Source organism: Panthera leo, chromosome F3 (genome assembly GCF_018350215.1).
Source record: "Panthera leo isolate Ple1 chromosome F3, P.leo_Ple1_pat1.1, whole genome shotgun sequence".
In the NCBI taxonomy this organism is placed as follows: Eukaryota; Metazoa; Chordata; class Mammalia; order Carnivora; family Felidae; genus Panthera; species Panthera leo.
In genome coordinates, this window is record NC_056696.1 from 7160733 (window position 1) to 7177335 (window position 16603).

Genomic DNA, 16603 nt, shown 5'->3' on the forward strand with positions numbered 1-16603 from the left:
AATTCACATTATAATCTGAACTTGAAATTGAAATTCAAAAGAAGTTAAATGCAGCAAATAACAAGATTAATTTATATCCTTAATTTGAAAATTCAGGTTCATGAGTATCCATATTATGAATGTAATTCTAGCTTCTCTGGAACCATACCACAGCAGCAAACTTTAATTACCAGCTACTAAAAATCATATTTGTGTGAAGATGTATCTTATGGTAAACATATTAACATTGGTGGTTTTTGCAGTAAATATGCAGACATTTACCTGCTAACTGTAAATTGAGTCAGTTTCTATAATAAGCGTGTAACAAATCACATTCCTTCCATCTGACTCCCTCCCTCTGCCACCCATCACTTCTTCCCTCTGCCCACTACCTGTCTGCTCCCTCCTGTCACCCACTTCCTGAGGCCTCCGCTCCTGTTGTCACACCTCCTTTTTCCCCACGCCCACCATCTGGAAGTCAACATTACACCGCAGGAGCGTCTCCATCCACATCTGTTGTGGAGACACAAGTAACACGGACAGCTGCAACACTGCTGGATGTCCGGGGCGTTGACATCAGGCAAGTCCTTTAAACTTTGACAGGGGCAAGCAAGAGACAAGGACACCCAGGCTGAGACAGCTTGATGGAAATCTCTATACAAAGGTGGTCCCTAGTGTACTGAACACGGTAGAAAGTGGTACTCACTATACAACGGGTGCAAGAGTTAAGAATTCTAGTGATGGACTATTATCAAGGGAACCAACTGAAAAAAATGGGTAGACCATAGGGGGCGCTCAATAAATATGATCAATGGCCCACTGAACTAACAAACCTAGGGGCTCAGTGCAGCCAAGGACCATAACAGAAGACAGCAAACAAACTCACAGCAAGTCCTGCTCATGGGGGAATGATTCGAAATCTGTCTAGGTAGAAGACATCTGCTCTCCGAGAGCTTCCCACACATACGAAATTTAATGAGAATGAGTAAGAAGAAAGAAAAGAAAAAAAGAACAAAAAGAGAGAAGGAAAGCCTAAAAGTCTTACAAGCGTTCCTTACTGCTAGGAAATGGGGGGCAGCGAGAGGGGGCTCTTTAGCACAAACTACAGAGCTCTCCCAGCGTTAGGATGAACTGTTCTGTCTCTCTCTCGGATACACTTCCTCTGCTAGGCAGTGGGATACACGTTCTCTCTTTTAATCCCCTTGGAGAAGGAATTATATGGGATTAATTTTTCAGTTGAAAAAAACCCAGGAGATTCTGAAAATTCAGAAATTTGCCTACGTGCATTCAAGCTAATGAATAAAAAGGAGAGCCAGGCTTTATATTCAAATCTGCCTGCTTTGCTAATACGCAGGTGCAAGAACTCCATCCACTCAGTCTACTCCTCCTTCTGTGCAGTAAGAATGATACTAGCCTCAAGCTGAAAGCCATTAAATGTCCGCTCTAAGCGAGGTACATCAGGTACTTCCGAGACATTCTTATTTAAGCCCATCAGTTCCTTGAGTAGATCAACTCCATTATTTACTCCTCTGAAATCTGGCGAGGTTAAAAGAATTGTTCAAGGTCACACAAAGGTCAGACTGGATTCAACTCTGAATCCTTTGACTCCAAAGCCACTTTCTGCCATTTCCTGGTGACAGCACTTGCCAGAATGTGAGAAGCACTTTCAGCTCTTCATTCAGACACTTTACTTAGGGCAGGACCTCGAGATGAAATGCCAGCCAAGGCTCACTGAGGGCAAGACACATGACTGGGTCTCAGCCATACATTGTACTTTTGTTGCCACTTTTGCTCCTGGAATAATTATTAGTGTTAAGAAAGAGGCTGTTATACAAGAGCACCTGGAATGCTGCCTGGCACTCTCAGCCTTCCTTTGTCCTTCCTTATCAGGAATTCTCACCACCATATTTTTTTCAAGTGGAACCGCTCAGCAGGGCTAAAGGTTTCCACTGAACAGCCCCCAAATTAAGAGTCTCCATGGCGTGAATAATAGCTGGTCTTTGCTATTGGTCCTGTTCTTTGTCACACGCACAACACTCACTTCACAAAGTCCCCTCCCTCCACACCTTATCCTTGTTGGTTCCAGCCAGCATCCCTTTCCTCATGCTCTGTATTTCCGAATCCTACTTACAGGTGCATATGCCACCTTCCTCCCCAGATCTTCCATGAGCTCAGGCAGACACAGACCGTTCTGATCCTCTGAATTCACAACCTCTTAGTCACATGTTTCCAATGGCACAGGGCCTCTCTTCTTCCCCTGTGTTACATTCATTCATTCAACAAATACACATGGAGCACATTTTATGTGAGTGGGATGTGCCAAGCAATGATGATGTTAAGCGACCACACATTCAGGGGACTCGTGGTAAATTGGGGGAGACAAACAATTCAACAAGAATTTGCAATTAACTGAGTCACAGGAGACCATAGGAGAGACTCCGAATTCATCTCTGAAAGTAGGTGGTCTCAAGAAGAACTCTGAAGGATCAGTTAGGAAGGACACAGAGCAGAAGATTCCTCTAAGCAAGGGGCAAAGCACATGGAAACTCCTGAAAGAAAAATAGTAGAGCAGAATGGTGGTGATGCAAGGAAAAAGGTGAAGGGAGATGAGACTGGGAAACCAAAGACAGCCAGAGAAATGCAGAATCTGTGTGCAATGCTTAAGGATCCAAAATCTTATCCAAGGAGAGGCAGGGAGACATCCTTTCCTGAAAGGATGTCAAAGCAAGAGACTGACATATTGCCTGGTTCGTTTTAGAAAGACCATCCTGGCTGTGGCTTAGGGGTGACACGGGAAGCAAGGAGAGTGCTCGGGGCTGTAGAAGTCATCCAGGGGTGACAATATGCATGGCAGGGGACAGGGCAATGGGAAACTCCTAGGTGTCTGAATCTCTAGAATTTGGTGACTTCGTGATGAGTAGGGTAAGGGAGAGGATGGAGACAAAAATGCCAGCGAGATTGCAGAGTTGGGCAATCTCCTGTAGGAGAGGGAGCGTGGCAAGAGAAGCTGGTTTAGGAGATCACTAGAGAGCTGAGGATCTAGGAATCGATGTCACATACATGAAACCGGGAGCCACTCTAATGCCAAAGACATCAGAATATAATGCTCTCTGCTAAACTCTAGAACTTTCCATCAAGTTGCTTTCTGGATGCATTTCCTTCATTGTCTCAAAGGCACTTTAAACTCTGAGCAAACTGAAAGGCACACATTATCATCTTCCCAAATCAAGAAATCCAGAGAAATCAAGGAAAGAGAACCTTCCATTTATTTATTTTCTAAAAGTAAGCTTCATGCCCAGCACAGAGCCCAACTTGGGGCTTGAACTCACCACTCTGAGATCAAGACCTGAGCTGAGATCAGCAGTCAGAGGCTTAACCAACTGGGCCACCCAGGTGCCCTGGAAAGAGAATCTTTTAAAGAGAATAAGAACTGGGGCACCTGGGTGGTTCAGTCGGTTGGGCGTCCAACTTCAGCTCAGGTCATGATGTCACAGTTCGTGAGTTCGAGCCCTGCATCAGGCTCTGTGCTGATGGCTCGGAGCCTGGAGCCTGCTTCAGTTTCTGTGTCTCCCTCTCTCTCTGCCCTTCCCCTTCTTGTGGTCTCTCTCTCTCTCTAAAAAATAAACAAACACTGAAAAAAATTTTTTAAATAAAAAAAATAAAGAGAATAAGAACTAACAAATATTCCCTAAAATTAGCACAAGGAGGACATAGCAATGGTAATTCCACTGGCTGTGGGCACAGAAGCTGAAATGCAGGGGCTGAAGAGGTAATCAGAGGAGAGAGCACAAAGACAGCATGTACAGACAGACCTCTCAAGAAACTGGACCATAAAGGGCAAGAGTAAGGAGGCACATGGAATTACTGAGGTGGTTTCCAACCTGGGATGCACACTGGAGTCACCTGGATCCAGTCTCCTGAATCCTACCCACGGTTATTTTCACATATTGGTTTGGGACGCAGACTGGACAATGAGATTTTGGAACTTCTGTGGCTCCAAGATTGAGAACCATTGGATTAGAAGAAAGATTGTTTCTTTCAATGGGTGAGAGAAACTCGAGGGGACTTTCCTGAGAAGGAGGAAGCTCCCTGAGGTAGAGGGAGAGAAAGGGACCGAGAGCAAGGGGAAAGAATGAGCGCAAGGCCTCTCCCATTCTGACAACGTTGTGTTGGGATGCTGGTGAAATTGTACTTTAAGGCACAGGTGAGGGGAAGATAAATATTGAAGTGGTTACCACTCACTGGCTTCAGTTTTCTTTGTTAGGTAAGTAAGACTCTGCTGAGAATGAGGGGAGTGTGGTATAGTAGAGAATTTGAGGAGAATAAAAGTGATTTACAAGAGTCTTTGGGGGTGCCTAGGTGGCTCAGTCGGTTGAGCGTCCGACTTCGGCTCAGGTCATGATCTCGCGATCTACGAGTTCGAGCCCCGTGTCGGGCTCTGTGCTGACACCTCGGAACCCGCAGCCTGCTTCAGATTCTGTGCCTCCCTGTCTCTCTCTCTCTGCCCCTGCTCCCCCCTCAAAAATAAATAAACAAAAAAAAAATAGTCTTTGCAAATGGGCCCAAGATACCATCATTTCCACCGGGACTATGATAATTACCTCCCACCTGATCTCCAGGCATTTATTCCAAGTCTTCTTCCAATTTACTGACAGATGGAAGTTCTCAAATAGAAATGGCAGCATGACGCTGCCCAATTTCAAGGTGTTCAATGGTTTTCCACTTGGTTTGGGTTAAAACTTATAATCTTTCACATGGATTTTAAGGTCATTCCTGCTTTGGTCCCTGCATACTGCTCCAAACTCATCTCCCACTACTGTCCCCACGTCCTATGCCCCAGTCACCTGGGCCTTCTCTAAATTCCTAAAAAGTATATGCTTGCTAGCTTCAGAGTCTGGGGGGGGGGGGGGGGTGCTGTTTCCCTGGGTCTGAAACTCTTCCCCTCAACTCTCACCTGACTACTACTCTTCGCTGTCGAGTCTCATTTTGAAAATCTCTTTCTTAGGAAAGTCTTCCATGGCTGCCTAGACTAGGTCAGATTTTCTCACGGTACCCTATACTGTACTTTTTTGCCTTTATCACAGTGGTAATTAAAAACTCATTTATGGAAGTGTGTGTTTAGTGTCTTCCTCTTCCCTCCTCTGTAAGCAGCACTGCACTGGTCCTGGGACACCCACACCCCCAAGCCCTCCAGTTACTATCTGTTGCCCCATGCTGAGTGAATGGGAGAGAGGAGTGCATGGCAGGACTGCTGGAAAGCAGCAAGAGCACCGTGGACACTCAGGCCATGATACACCTTGGTGCCATCCGCAAGGCTCAGATCACCAATTCTGGCCAGAGAAGGTAGTTTGATTGACACATAGTGGGCTTTCCACAGGCACACTTTTGCTTTTTTAAAGGATAAGACAAGGGAGTTTACAGTAAATGCCTCAGGCACCCGTAAGACTTCAAATTCACTGGACAGAGTTGGTGATTTTTCTCTTTACGCATCCTCAGGATTACATTGCCTTGCACATAGCAGATACTCAGGAGAGACACGTGCTGAATAAGGTCATTATCACACACTAGAATGTTATAGCACAGCATTCAGGGTATAAGCTGCGAGTTGCTGGAAACACAACAACAACATGTAACTGCTGTTTTGGTCATTTCATGGACCACATCTTGCTCAATTTTACTCTGTTAGAGCAACTTGAAAGCTAGGTTTCACTTATCTCTGTATTCCAGTTCCTTTTTTTTTTTTTTTTTTAAGTTTATTTATGTATTTTGAGAGAGAGAGTGAGTGAACAGGAGAGGGACAGAAAAGAGGGAGAGAGAGGATACCAGGCAGGCTCCGCATTGTCAGTGCAGAGCCGGACGTGGGGCTCGACCTCACAAACCATGAGATCATGACCTGTGCCAAAATCAGGAGTCAGACCCTTAACCAGGTGCCCCTCTCTCTTCCAGTTTCTTACTGTTTCCCAAACACTGCCCATTTCAGGCCAGCTGTTCTTTTGGCCCTTCACTTCTCCCTTCTATTCATCCATCCGGTTATGTTCACTATTCATCGGGTACCTGCTTTGTACCGTGTACATAATCACTTTTCCTTGGCCACTTGGTTTCTTACATGTGTTTTATCTTCTGCAAGTCTAATTTAAGAGTGGGGGATCAAGTGGGGGAGTCACTGCTCCTTGACTTCACCCAGGTTGAAATAAAATCTGGATATATCCACAGAGCACCTCCTTTCCTCTGAGAAACAGGAGACAGGGACTCAAACAGAATGGAGGGATCAAAGCAAATTTTACAATTTCACAGCATGGAATCCAATTGACTGTTTTATTTGGAGAGGTCCGAGAATATACTTTTCTCGAGAAATACATTGGAAAAATGGAAAATGTTTCTGAACTCTAAATTATAAGCAATTGGCTACTTACAAGATTTTTAAAATTTAGAGTTCACTCAAAAATTGTAGCCTACAGCATTATCAGTGACATCACCACAAACATTTCTGCTGCAGGGCAGGGAACAAACTGAATCCACAGGTACCTTTGATCCCAGGTCCTCCTTTTCTTTTGTTAGGTCCTTTTTCATCATCTCTTTCTCAAAGGCCCTTTTTTCTTGCTGCGATGCGAGTTCTTTTTCAAGTCGCTCTTTCTGCCTCTCCAGTTCGTTCTTCAACTGTTCACATTGGATTAAAGCCTGCCAAAGTAAGATGGAGGGAAATGGGGTCTTAGAGTTTGGAAAATGTGAGGGGAAAATGAGATAATTAAGCCTTGATTTTACTTAAAATCATCACAACTCGCTGTAAAGCCCATTAGAACAATTTTATACTCGTTTGTCAATACCAATTACAGATCTAAAATACTATTCAAATGGTACATTTATTCACGTATTTCAATTTTCATAATTAACGCTGTATTAACTAAGCAACTAAAAGAATTCAGATTAATGGACCCCGATGAAGGCCACAGATGAGTCCAAATTTGGAAAAGGGCATCAGAAAACTCAAGCATTCTCATATTATATTTCAATTATATATCATGTTTATACTGAATGAAATATGTGAGTCTCCAGTTTAACTGATTTTTCATTTGCTCCTGGTTAAACAGATCAAAACTGAAAATGAGATGAGTTGGTTATTACATACAGGCATCTATTCTTAACATTATCAAATAATCGAGGTTCCTGAAACTTGATTAACTAAAGTAAAAATTAGGTAATAATAAAAAGTTTAGACAAGGAAAGACTCAAAAGAACATTTACTACCTAGTTTTATGAACTAAGAAGTACCATCTTTCACCGCTGGTATTTTACGAGTCCATAATTGTTCTTAGTCTCAATTTCCCACTCTGGATTTCTAGAAGTAAAAACTTTCTAACTTCCTTTTGACTACATTCACAGTGTCTTTATGTGTAACACCCAACAATAAACTAGCTTCAAAATCCCAATTTGAAAAAACCCCTATACAGCTAAGGTGCTTGACAGAAAATCTGAGTCATTCTATGGTGTCTTATTCCAGTGGCTCTTATCTAATATCCAATATCCACCTCATTCAACAGCTACGTTCCCCTAAATTGGGAAGCCAAGAAACCCAAGTCTCATATGACCTACAAACTGTGTAAGTATGTATCAAGTTACAAGTGGGATAGGGTCACATTTGTTGTCTCAGTAAGCACCACAGGCTTTATGCGTAGCTCTGCTTCCCTCTGGAGAAAGCTACAATAAATATAAACAATAAATAATCTAGGGTATGACAGGTGAATTTTCTTCTCTTCATCTGGAAAGCATTAAATCCTAATTTCCTTCAAACTCTTCTGGAAAGTTGCTGTACTCCTAGTTATAAAATACGAGGGTAAAACTTAATTGTCTCAGATTAACTGACAAGCATATACAGTAACTGAAAAATGATTCTCCCAGGGACTTGGTCCCAAGTCCAATTCTAGTTGAGGATGCCTGTAAAATAAAATTTTACATTAGATTTTAAAAGAAGTGAAAAAGCATAGTTTTTCTATAATTTAAGCCCTTAGAGCTTGATAGATTATGAATTTGAGATTTCTGTGCTTCAGAACACAATTGCTGTTGTGAAAAAGATTTTCTATGAACCTAATAAAAATGTTCATAACTTTTGCAGATAGAATACAACTGGCATGAAAGAATAAAATGACTGTTGTATATAAAGCTTTTTCATTGAACAACAACTCAGGAGTCAACATTATGAAGCACAGGAACAGCAGAACACGACTGCTGAAGGTCTAAACATCAGGTTAACATGAACAGCAACCAAAGAATCACTTCCAAGAAGTTCAGTCCATTCGGGAACAAGGAACAGTAAATGATCCTGACAGGATAAGAGGCCTAAGCCAAGGTAAGACGTTATAAACACAAAGTCCAAAGCAAGAAGTTGTAAATCACTTAAAAGCAATGCTGAAGCCTCGGTTTCTGTGGATGGCCTTCTCCTGGTTAGGACTGGCCACCACGGAGAGGTGATGATGAGGAAGTGTGAAGGCATACTTTTATTTGTCTTGATTTTCATATCTATGCCTGGTCACAATGAAGAAATTAAGGATCAGTAACACTTGTACTTAGAAAAGTGATTTAATCTTTCTAGAGGTATCTCTCTTACCACGGACCTCACACACTAGATAGATCACAGAGAACTAAACAAGTATTTATACACTCTTTCCATTAAAGCTTCCCTGTTTTGTTCCAGGGCTCCCTCTCCTAGTTTCCGGAATCCCTCCCTGATTCTGCTTGTCTAACCATCTGGTAAAGGCATAATAACTGAATTCTCACAAGTGAGGTCAGTAAATGGTCAGTGACAACTAACTGAGAGATGTCCAGAGGGGACCAGGATGATTTGGGACCTGTAGCTGCCATTGCTCCCAAGAGGGTGGATTCTTCAAGTCCCTGAGCACGGCCCCTTTTCGGTGGAAATGGCTGTGGCTCTTGAGGAGCTGAATTATACTATTCCCCCACCCAGTAGACTCAATCCTCAAGGAACCTTTTCTCTTCTGGGACATTTCTTTCATTTGTGGTTATTCTGTGCTGGCCACATTAACACCCTTTTTTTTTTTTTTTTTTTTTTTTTTTTTTTTTTATTTTTATTTTTTAATATATGAAATTTACTGTCAAATTGGTTTCCATACAACACCCAGTGCTCATCCCAAAAGGTGCCCTCCTCAATACCCATCACCCACCCTGCCCTCCCTCCCACCCTGCCCTCCCTCCTACCCCCCATCAACCCTCAGTTTGTTCTCAGTTTTTAACAGTCTCTTATGCTTTGGCTCTCTCCCACTCTAACCTCTTTTGTTTTTTTTTTTTTTCCTTCCCCTCCCCCATGGGTTTCTGTTATGTTTCTCAGGATCCACATAAGAGTGAAACCATATGGTATCTGTCTTTCTCTGTATGGCTTATTTCACTTAGCATCACACTCTCCAGTTCCATCCATGTTGCTACAAAAGGCCATATTTCATTTTTCCTCATTGCCACGTAGTATTCCATTGATTAACACCCTTTTTAAGACATAATTTATTGGACTTGATATGCCCAGTTCTAGTTTTATTAAACCAACAAGTTTTTTGGGGTCAAAAAATTTTCCAAATGGGGTCTTAATGGGGTCAAAACATTTTCCAAAACAAATTTATATCTCGTCAACTAAATTTTTCAAAATAGGAAATCTATTTTAGGACACATGAAAGTCCTTCCCAAGTGTTAGAGTTGGGTTCCTAGAAACCTTCATGATCAAAGAATTCATGATTCAAGAATTCAAGATCTTATGAGAAATAATAGAATTCATACTTAAAAAATTAAATTTAAAATTCACGTGAAAACTTGTGACAATGTTTTCATTTTGATGAACTACAACCCACAAAATAAAAATGATTGTCAACATGTTTTAAGCATTTAACTCATGAATAATGAAAAGTATTGATTTTCAATTTATAAACTTGCTACTAGAAACCTATCAGTCTCTATCTCCCATTTTCAAGATGTTTATGATTTTTGTTTTGTGGAAGATAATCTACGTATCAAGAAGCATATGTTCTCTGCCTGTGCTTGTGATCAAATGGCCGATTGCTTTCTGATCTTTTTACTTTAGGTTTATAATTTTCACCTTTCTGACTCTACTATAGTGTAAGAAAAATAATAATTTGGAAAGGAAAAAAGTTGGGGGACATTGATTCAACCTCCTGGGATTTTTGTTGTTGTTGTTTTTTTTAATCTTCCCTTGGAGGGTTATCTCCTTATAGAGATGGTCATGATAACTTCATGCCAAAGGCAACAATTTCTCTTCAAATAGAAGCAAGCAGGTCTAAGGCCTGGTTAACCTCTTCATCTTGAAGCTTTACCAAGGCATCACTACAAAACTTCTGCTTTTCCACCCTCATTTTTTGAGGTTATTTTTTTTCCTCTATTTTAAAATTATCCCTGGTTGTAAAGACTTGCAATTTCAAAGAAAACCAAAAATATTTATTAGCCACTTACTATGTGCCAAATACTTTGCTAAATAGCTTACATGGGTCAATTTATTTAACACTCTTGCTAAATTTTAAATAGTTCTTTTTTTAAATGTTTATTTATTTTGAGAGAGACAGAGAGACAGAGTATGAGCAGGGGAGGGGCACAGAGAAAGGAAGACAGAGAATCTGAAGCAGGCTCCAGGCTCTGAGCTGTCAGCACAGAGCTCAACATGGGGCTCGAACCCATGAACCGCAAGACCATGACCTGAGCAGAAGTTGGAGGCTTCAATGACTGGGCCTCCCCAGGTGCCCCGAATTTTAAATAGCTGTTATCACTCAGCTGAAGAAACTGAGCAGCTTTGAGACATTAAGTAACTTGCCCAAGATCACAGACTTAAAAAGTGGTAGGGGCGCCTGGGTGGCTCAGTCGGTTAAGCAGCTGACTTCGGCTCAGGTCATGATCTCACAGTCTGTGAGTTCGAGCCCCGCATCGGGCTCTGTGCTGACAGCTCAGAGCCCGGAGCCCGTTTCAGATTCTGTGTCTCCCTCTCTCTCTGACCCTCCCCTGTTCATGCTCTGTCTCTCTCTGTCTCAAAAATAAATAAACGTTAAAAAAAAAAAAAAAAAGTGGTAGAGGGGCGCCTGGGTGGCTCAGTGGGTTGAGCATCCGACTTCGGCTCGAGTCACGATCTCAGGGTCCGTGAGTTCGAGCCCCGCATCGGGCTCTGGGCTGATGGCTCAGAGCCTGGAGCCTGCTTCCAGTTCTGTGTCTCCCTCTCTCTCTGCCCCTGCCCTGTTCATGCTCTGTCTCTCTCTGTCTCAAAAATAAATAAAAAACGTTAAAAAAAATTTTTTTTTTAAAAAGTGGTAGAATAGATGGGGCGCCTGGGTGGCTCAGTCGGTTGAGCGTCTGACTTCAGCTCAGGTCACGATCTCGCGGTCCGTGAGTTCGAGCCCCGCGTCGGGCTCTGGGCTGATGGCTCAGAGCCTGGAGCCTGCTTCCGATTCTGTGTCTCCCTCTCTCTCTGCCCCTCCCCCGTTCATGCTCTGTCTCTCTCTGTCCCAAAAATAAATAAACGTAAAAAAAAATTTAAAAAAAAAAAGTGGTAGAATAGAGCGATTCCGCAGCTGAATCTATGCATGGCATTACAACTTTCTCGTGTTATAGATTTATTTTCTTATAAAATCCTTAGGTTTTCACTGCCATTGTCAATGTAAGTATATAACATAAAATAATTCCATGTACTTACTTAGAATGCAATATGCAAAATGGAACACTAGATGGCAACAACAGTCAAGGAACTAGATAGAAGGGCTCAACAATCAAGTAGTTGTTTTTAAAATTAAAATATGTATGCCATTTTACTCTTTACTCTCACGAAGCAAAATCCCTAATATGTTGTAACATCCCTGAGAGATAAAAACTAGTAGATCTGCATTGTATTTTGTAAACTGCTTGGAAATCAGTCCCTGCGTTATTACTAATTCAATGATGCTTAGAAATCAGTTCTGCACTACTTACTAATTGAATGAAAAATGCCTTGGATTCCCAATACACAATAGCTTCTTTTGTTCTTAACTGTTAAATTTTTAAAAGCACTAATTACAAAATTCATATTCATAGTTAAAGCTAACAATTGACTTTAATTCAATTCAACAAACATTGTGCAATGAACATGTGAAGGATATAGTGATAGATGTCACAGACCTGACTTTTAAGGTCTTTTGGTGGTGAGAGCTATGTAAACAGCTACCAAAATTCTATACAGCTCAGTCAAATATGGAGGAGGAAGAGATTAATTCAAACAAGAAGGGGCTGGGGAAAACTTTGGGGAAGACTGCCACCTGAGTTGAGCCTCACAGGTTGAATAGATAGATCAATACAGTGCTGTAAAGTGTAGCATAAGCAAATTCATGGTCACATTCAGGAAGGTCACATTCCTGACCTTGTAAGTCACATTCAGGAAAACTGTAGGTCACATTCAGGAAACAGCACAGATCATATGAAAGAGTGTAGTGAAAAATAGCGGGGGGTGGGGGGACATATTGTAAAAGATCTGGCAGGTCATGCTTTTATTGTACTGCAAGAAGGGAACTCCCAGAACAGGGAGCATTACAACTGAGGAGGACTTTGGCAACAGTGGGAAAGATATACTGGAACTGGAAGAGGCCTGAACAAGACCAGTAGAAAGCTAATGCAATCATCTACATAGGTTGCGTAACAGTATGTTAGGACTTGAGCCAGGAAGGAAAGGGTGGGCATAGCTTAGGAAAAGACTCAAAAAACCGAGAGCTTGGCAACTGATTGGATGTTGAGAGCGAGGGATGGGGAGAAGCCAAGATATTTTAGAGGCTGTGAGCCAGGGCTGTTGGTAAGATGAGGGAGCCAGTATCTGAGGAGAATACAGAAAATGGTAGAATGAAAAGGAGTGGTGGACAGGAAAATAGAGAGGAACAATAATTTGTGCAGATTTTCAGATGCTAATGGAATATCACCCATATACAGGGGTCTAGGAGCAGCAAGAAACGGGGGTGTGGTGCTCAGGAGGGCTGGTACAGCTAAAGGCACAGGGTGGGGGTGTTCCAATGAAGGGAGGATTTTGGAGAGACAAATTCTTGGCAATTAGGACGACACGGGTGGAAGGAACTCCTGACTGAGGAATGTCGGTGTTGAAGGCTTGTGGAAAATAAGAGAAAAGAGATGGAGAGGAGAAGAAAAAGCATACAAAGAGGATGACTCCCACAGGAGTAAATATCAGATAAATCAAGGGGAAAAGAGGACGTGTTTATAACAGGCCAGCCAATGGCTTCCTAGACGGCAGAGCTGGAGTCGAATGAAGGCAGAGATGAGGTCACTGGGTTTAGTAATCAGGAAATGAGTGGTGACCACTGAGTGAGCAATTCAGTAGCATGAAATCAGACTACATTTTGTTGAACGCCTGACTGCAGTGTGTTCAGAAGGGAACAGAGAGCTTCGAAGGTGAACGCCTGTTTTGAAAGGTCCGCCAGTAAAATGGCGGTGGGAAGGTAGGCAATTACGTGGAAGCTGATCAAGGGAAGGCTGCCTCTTGTTTGTTTAAACAAGAATAACAGCTGTAGACAGGATGACAGGGGAAACAGAGGAGAGGGAGGGACAGAAGATACAAGATGTGGTGACTAATGGCTCAGACTCCCTGAAATCCTCCAAGCAGGAGGCTTCAAGAACTTAGAGAAAGAGATCCATCTTGGGAAGAGGGCCAGATGAGCAAGAAAAAATGAGCAGAAGACACGTTTGAGGGATGAAAAGGTGGTGAAGGGGCTCTTGTCAGTTGGTTGTGATGTCAGTGACATAGGTTGGCTATGGAGTGATGAGCTAACAGCGGAGCTGGGGAAGCGTGGGAAGTAAAATTCCTGCCTTGAGTGGTGAAGGCGGTCAACTACAAAGGAAAGAATTGCTAAACAGTACTTCTAAACAACCAAAGGTGACCGGTACCACTCTCCCGTGGAATTCATTCTGTGGCTTTCTTCAGCAATGCTTGACAGGCTGAAAGTAGCAATAAAAAAAAAAAAAAAAAAAAAAAAAAAGCGCTATCGGGCTTTCGCTTGGCACCGGCAAAGTGGGTAAACCGGAAAGATAAGAATAAGAGAATTCTAGACTGTTAGTGAAAACAGGTTGCAATTTCCTTAGTGAGTGGATGCTGGGTACCATCAGGGGCCAAGCACTATGCAAGGTACTAAAGATTTCATAGTGATCGAGATGGGTAAGTTCGTTCCTGGCAGAAATTTTAAAGCTTAATGAAAGATAAAGACAAACAAGGAATAATAATACGCTTTGATAAATGCTGTAATGAGAGTTGTTCTTAGCTGGAGGCGATTCCGCATGCATACACACACGCACACACACTCTGGGAAGCTGTAGCAATGTATGGAGATATCCTTGGTTGTCAGAACTTGGGGAACAGGAGGTATGCTGTTGGCATCCAGTGAACAGAGGCAAGGGTTGCTGCTAGATATCCTATGGCATGCGGGCAGGATAGCCTGTACAACAAAGAATTATGTTAAAGTCCACAATGTCAATAATGCCAAGGTGGAGAAACCCTGCTCTACAGACACATAAGAGGTACATCAAATCTAGGCACGGGAGAACAGAGATTTTCTTTTCTTTTTTTTCTTAAAGAGAGAGGGTGCAAGTGAGTGAGGGGCAGAGAGAGAGAGAGAGAGAGAGAGAGAGAGAGAGAGAGAGAGAGAGAAGTAGGGCTCACCAGAAGCGGGGCTTTAGCTCACCAAAGGTGGGGCTCAAACTCACGAATTGTGAGATCATGACCTGAGCCGAAGTTGGATGCTTAACCAACTGAGCCACCCAGGTGCCCCCAGAGATATTCTGGAGTAGCAGACCTGAAAGATGGGAGAAAATATCCAGGTTGGAAGTGAAGAAGAATTTGTACAACATGTGCAAAGGCCCAGGGGCTAAAAAGCAGGGCATAAACAGGGGAATCAGGAGGCATCACCATCACCTAGTTACTGAGGAAATACTGTGTGTCCAAGTTTCTACAAGATAACAGATTTCCACTTTAAGATGTAGTCCTCAATGGGGGTGCCTGGGCAGCTCAGTGGGTTAAGCGTCCGACTTCGGCTCAGGTCATGATCTCACGGTTTGTGAGTTCGAGCCCCACATCAGGCTCACCGCTGTCAGCACAGAGTCTGCTTTAGATCCTGTCTCCCTCTCTCTCTCTGCCCCTTCCCCACAGGTTCTCTCTCTCTTTCTCAAAATAAATAAATAAAACTTAAGTTTTAAAATCAGTCAATTACATGCAGTCCTCATGAACAATCCTCAAAGTCAGACATCATCTCCATGTTACACATGAGGAAAAACCGTGGCCTGGGGAATTAAGTAAGTTGTCCTAGGTCACGCAGCTGGTGAATGGCAGGGCTCCAAAGTTGAATCTAGGTCTGCTAACTCTAATAAGACCTTGTCCAACCCCTACACTCAGCTGCCTTTGCAAGCTAACAGTGGCCACGTCTGTTGGAGGAGAGTAATAAGTGACATAGAAGGGCTGGAAGGAAGCACATGACAGACCTCGGGAAGTCTGTGAAAGGGTTTGGAGACTGTCCTGAGGCAGTGGGCAATCCTGGACAGATTTTAAGTCAAAGAGTCCCAGGGTCAAATCTCGCTTAAAGAAAGATCACTTGTAGCCACAGTGCAGGGAACAGGGCAAAGGAAGAGGATGTCGTAATTCATAAGTCCAGAGAGGATGGTGTCCTGAACAAGAGAGGGGACAGTGAGGAAGGAATTCAAGAGAAGTTCAGAAACTAAGACGTGTACTTAGTGACTGGAAGTCAGGTGAGAAGCGGGAGATGACCAACCAGCTTTCCGGTCAGGGCACGGTAATGGATGAAAGTGCCATTCAATGGACAGAGAACACAGTAGTTTGGGGGGAGCAAATGTAATGAGTTCAGTTGGGGACATAAAATTAATATTTAAATGGAAAGAGAAGAAGACCAGCCTGGAGACAACAGTTAAAACAAGATGTGAGAAGAAGCTGAAGGAGAAGCAGGAATGAGGACAGTGAGTAGGTTTAATGGGGATGACGAGGCAGAGAGAGGCTCTGGTCAGAGAGAGCACTGCAGAGTTTGAGATCCCATGGACACACCAGTTCTCACGGCAGTCACTGCAGAACAGGGAAGGCGCTAGAGGTAAGCAAGCCAAAGTGTGCTGGGATTACAGTGCTGTGTGTATTAACAACAGGGATGTAGAGACCTTTCAGGATGATCCGAGGAGGTCAGTGGAGCGTGCTATGGACTCCAAGTGTGTGCCCCTCCAAAATTTATGTGTTGAAACCTAATCCTCAATGCGATGGTATAAGGATGTTTGGCCTTCGGGAGGTTATTAGATCCTTAGGAGGGATCCCTCATGAATAGGATTAGTGCCCTTATAGAAGAGGCCCCAGAGAGCTCCCTCACCCCCTTGGCCATATGTGGACACAATAAGAAGACAGCCACGTATGAGCCAGGAAGCAAGCCCTCACCAGATACCAGATCTGCTGGTGCCTTGATCTTGGGCTCACCAGCCCCCAGAACTGTGAGAAAGAAATATTTGCTGTTTAAGTTCTGTTACAGCAGCCTGAACAAAGACAAGGGAGAAAAGGGTCAGATGCTAACGCTCTTAAAAAGTATCAAATAGCCAACAACTATTTTATAAACCCAAG

At 42.9% G+C, this 16603-nt stretch overlaps 1 protein-coding gene across 10 annotated transcripts in view; it reads right to left on the reverse strand.

Annotated features, from left to right (window-relative positions):
- SDCCAG8 (SHH signaling and ciliogenesis regulator SDCCAG8) overlaps nucleotides 1–16603 on the reverse strand; it is a 258511-nt gene that overhangs the window by 166226 nt on the left and 75682 nt on the right. For all 10 annotated transcript variants that reach the window (XM_042926493.1, XM_042926498.1, XM_042926494.1 and 7 more), the window contains one exon: nucleotides 6505–6657. In XM_042926493.1, the coding sequence (XP_042782427.1) occupies nucleotides 6505–6657 (153 nt within the window). The remainder of the gene's footprint in view (nucleotides 1–6504; nucleotides 6658–16603) is intronic.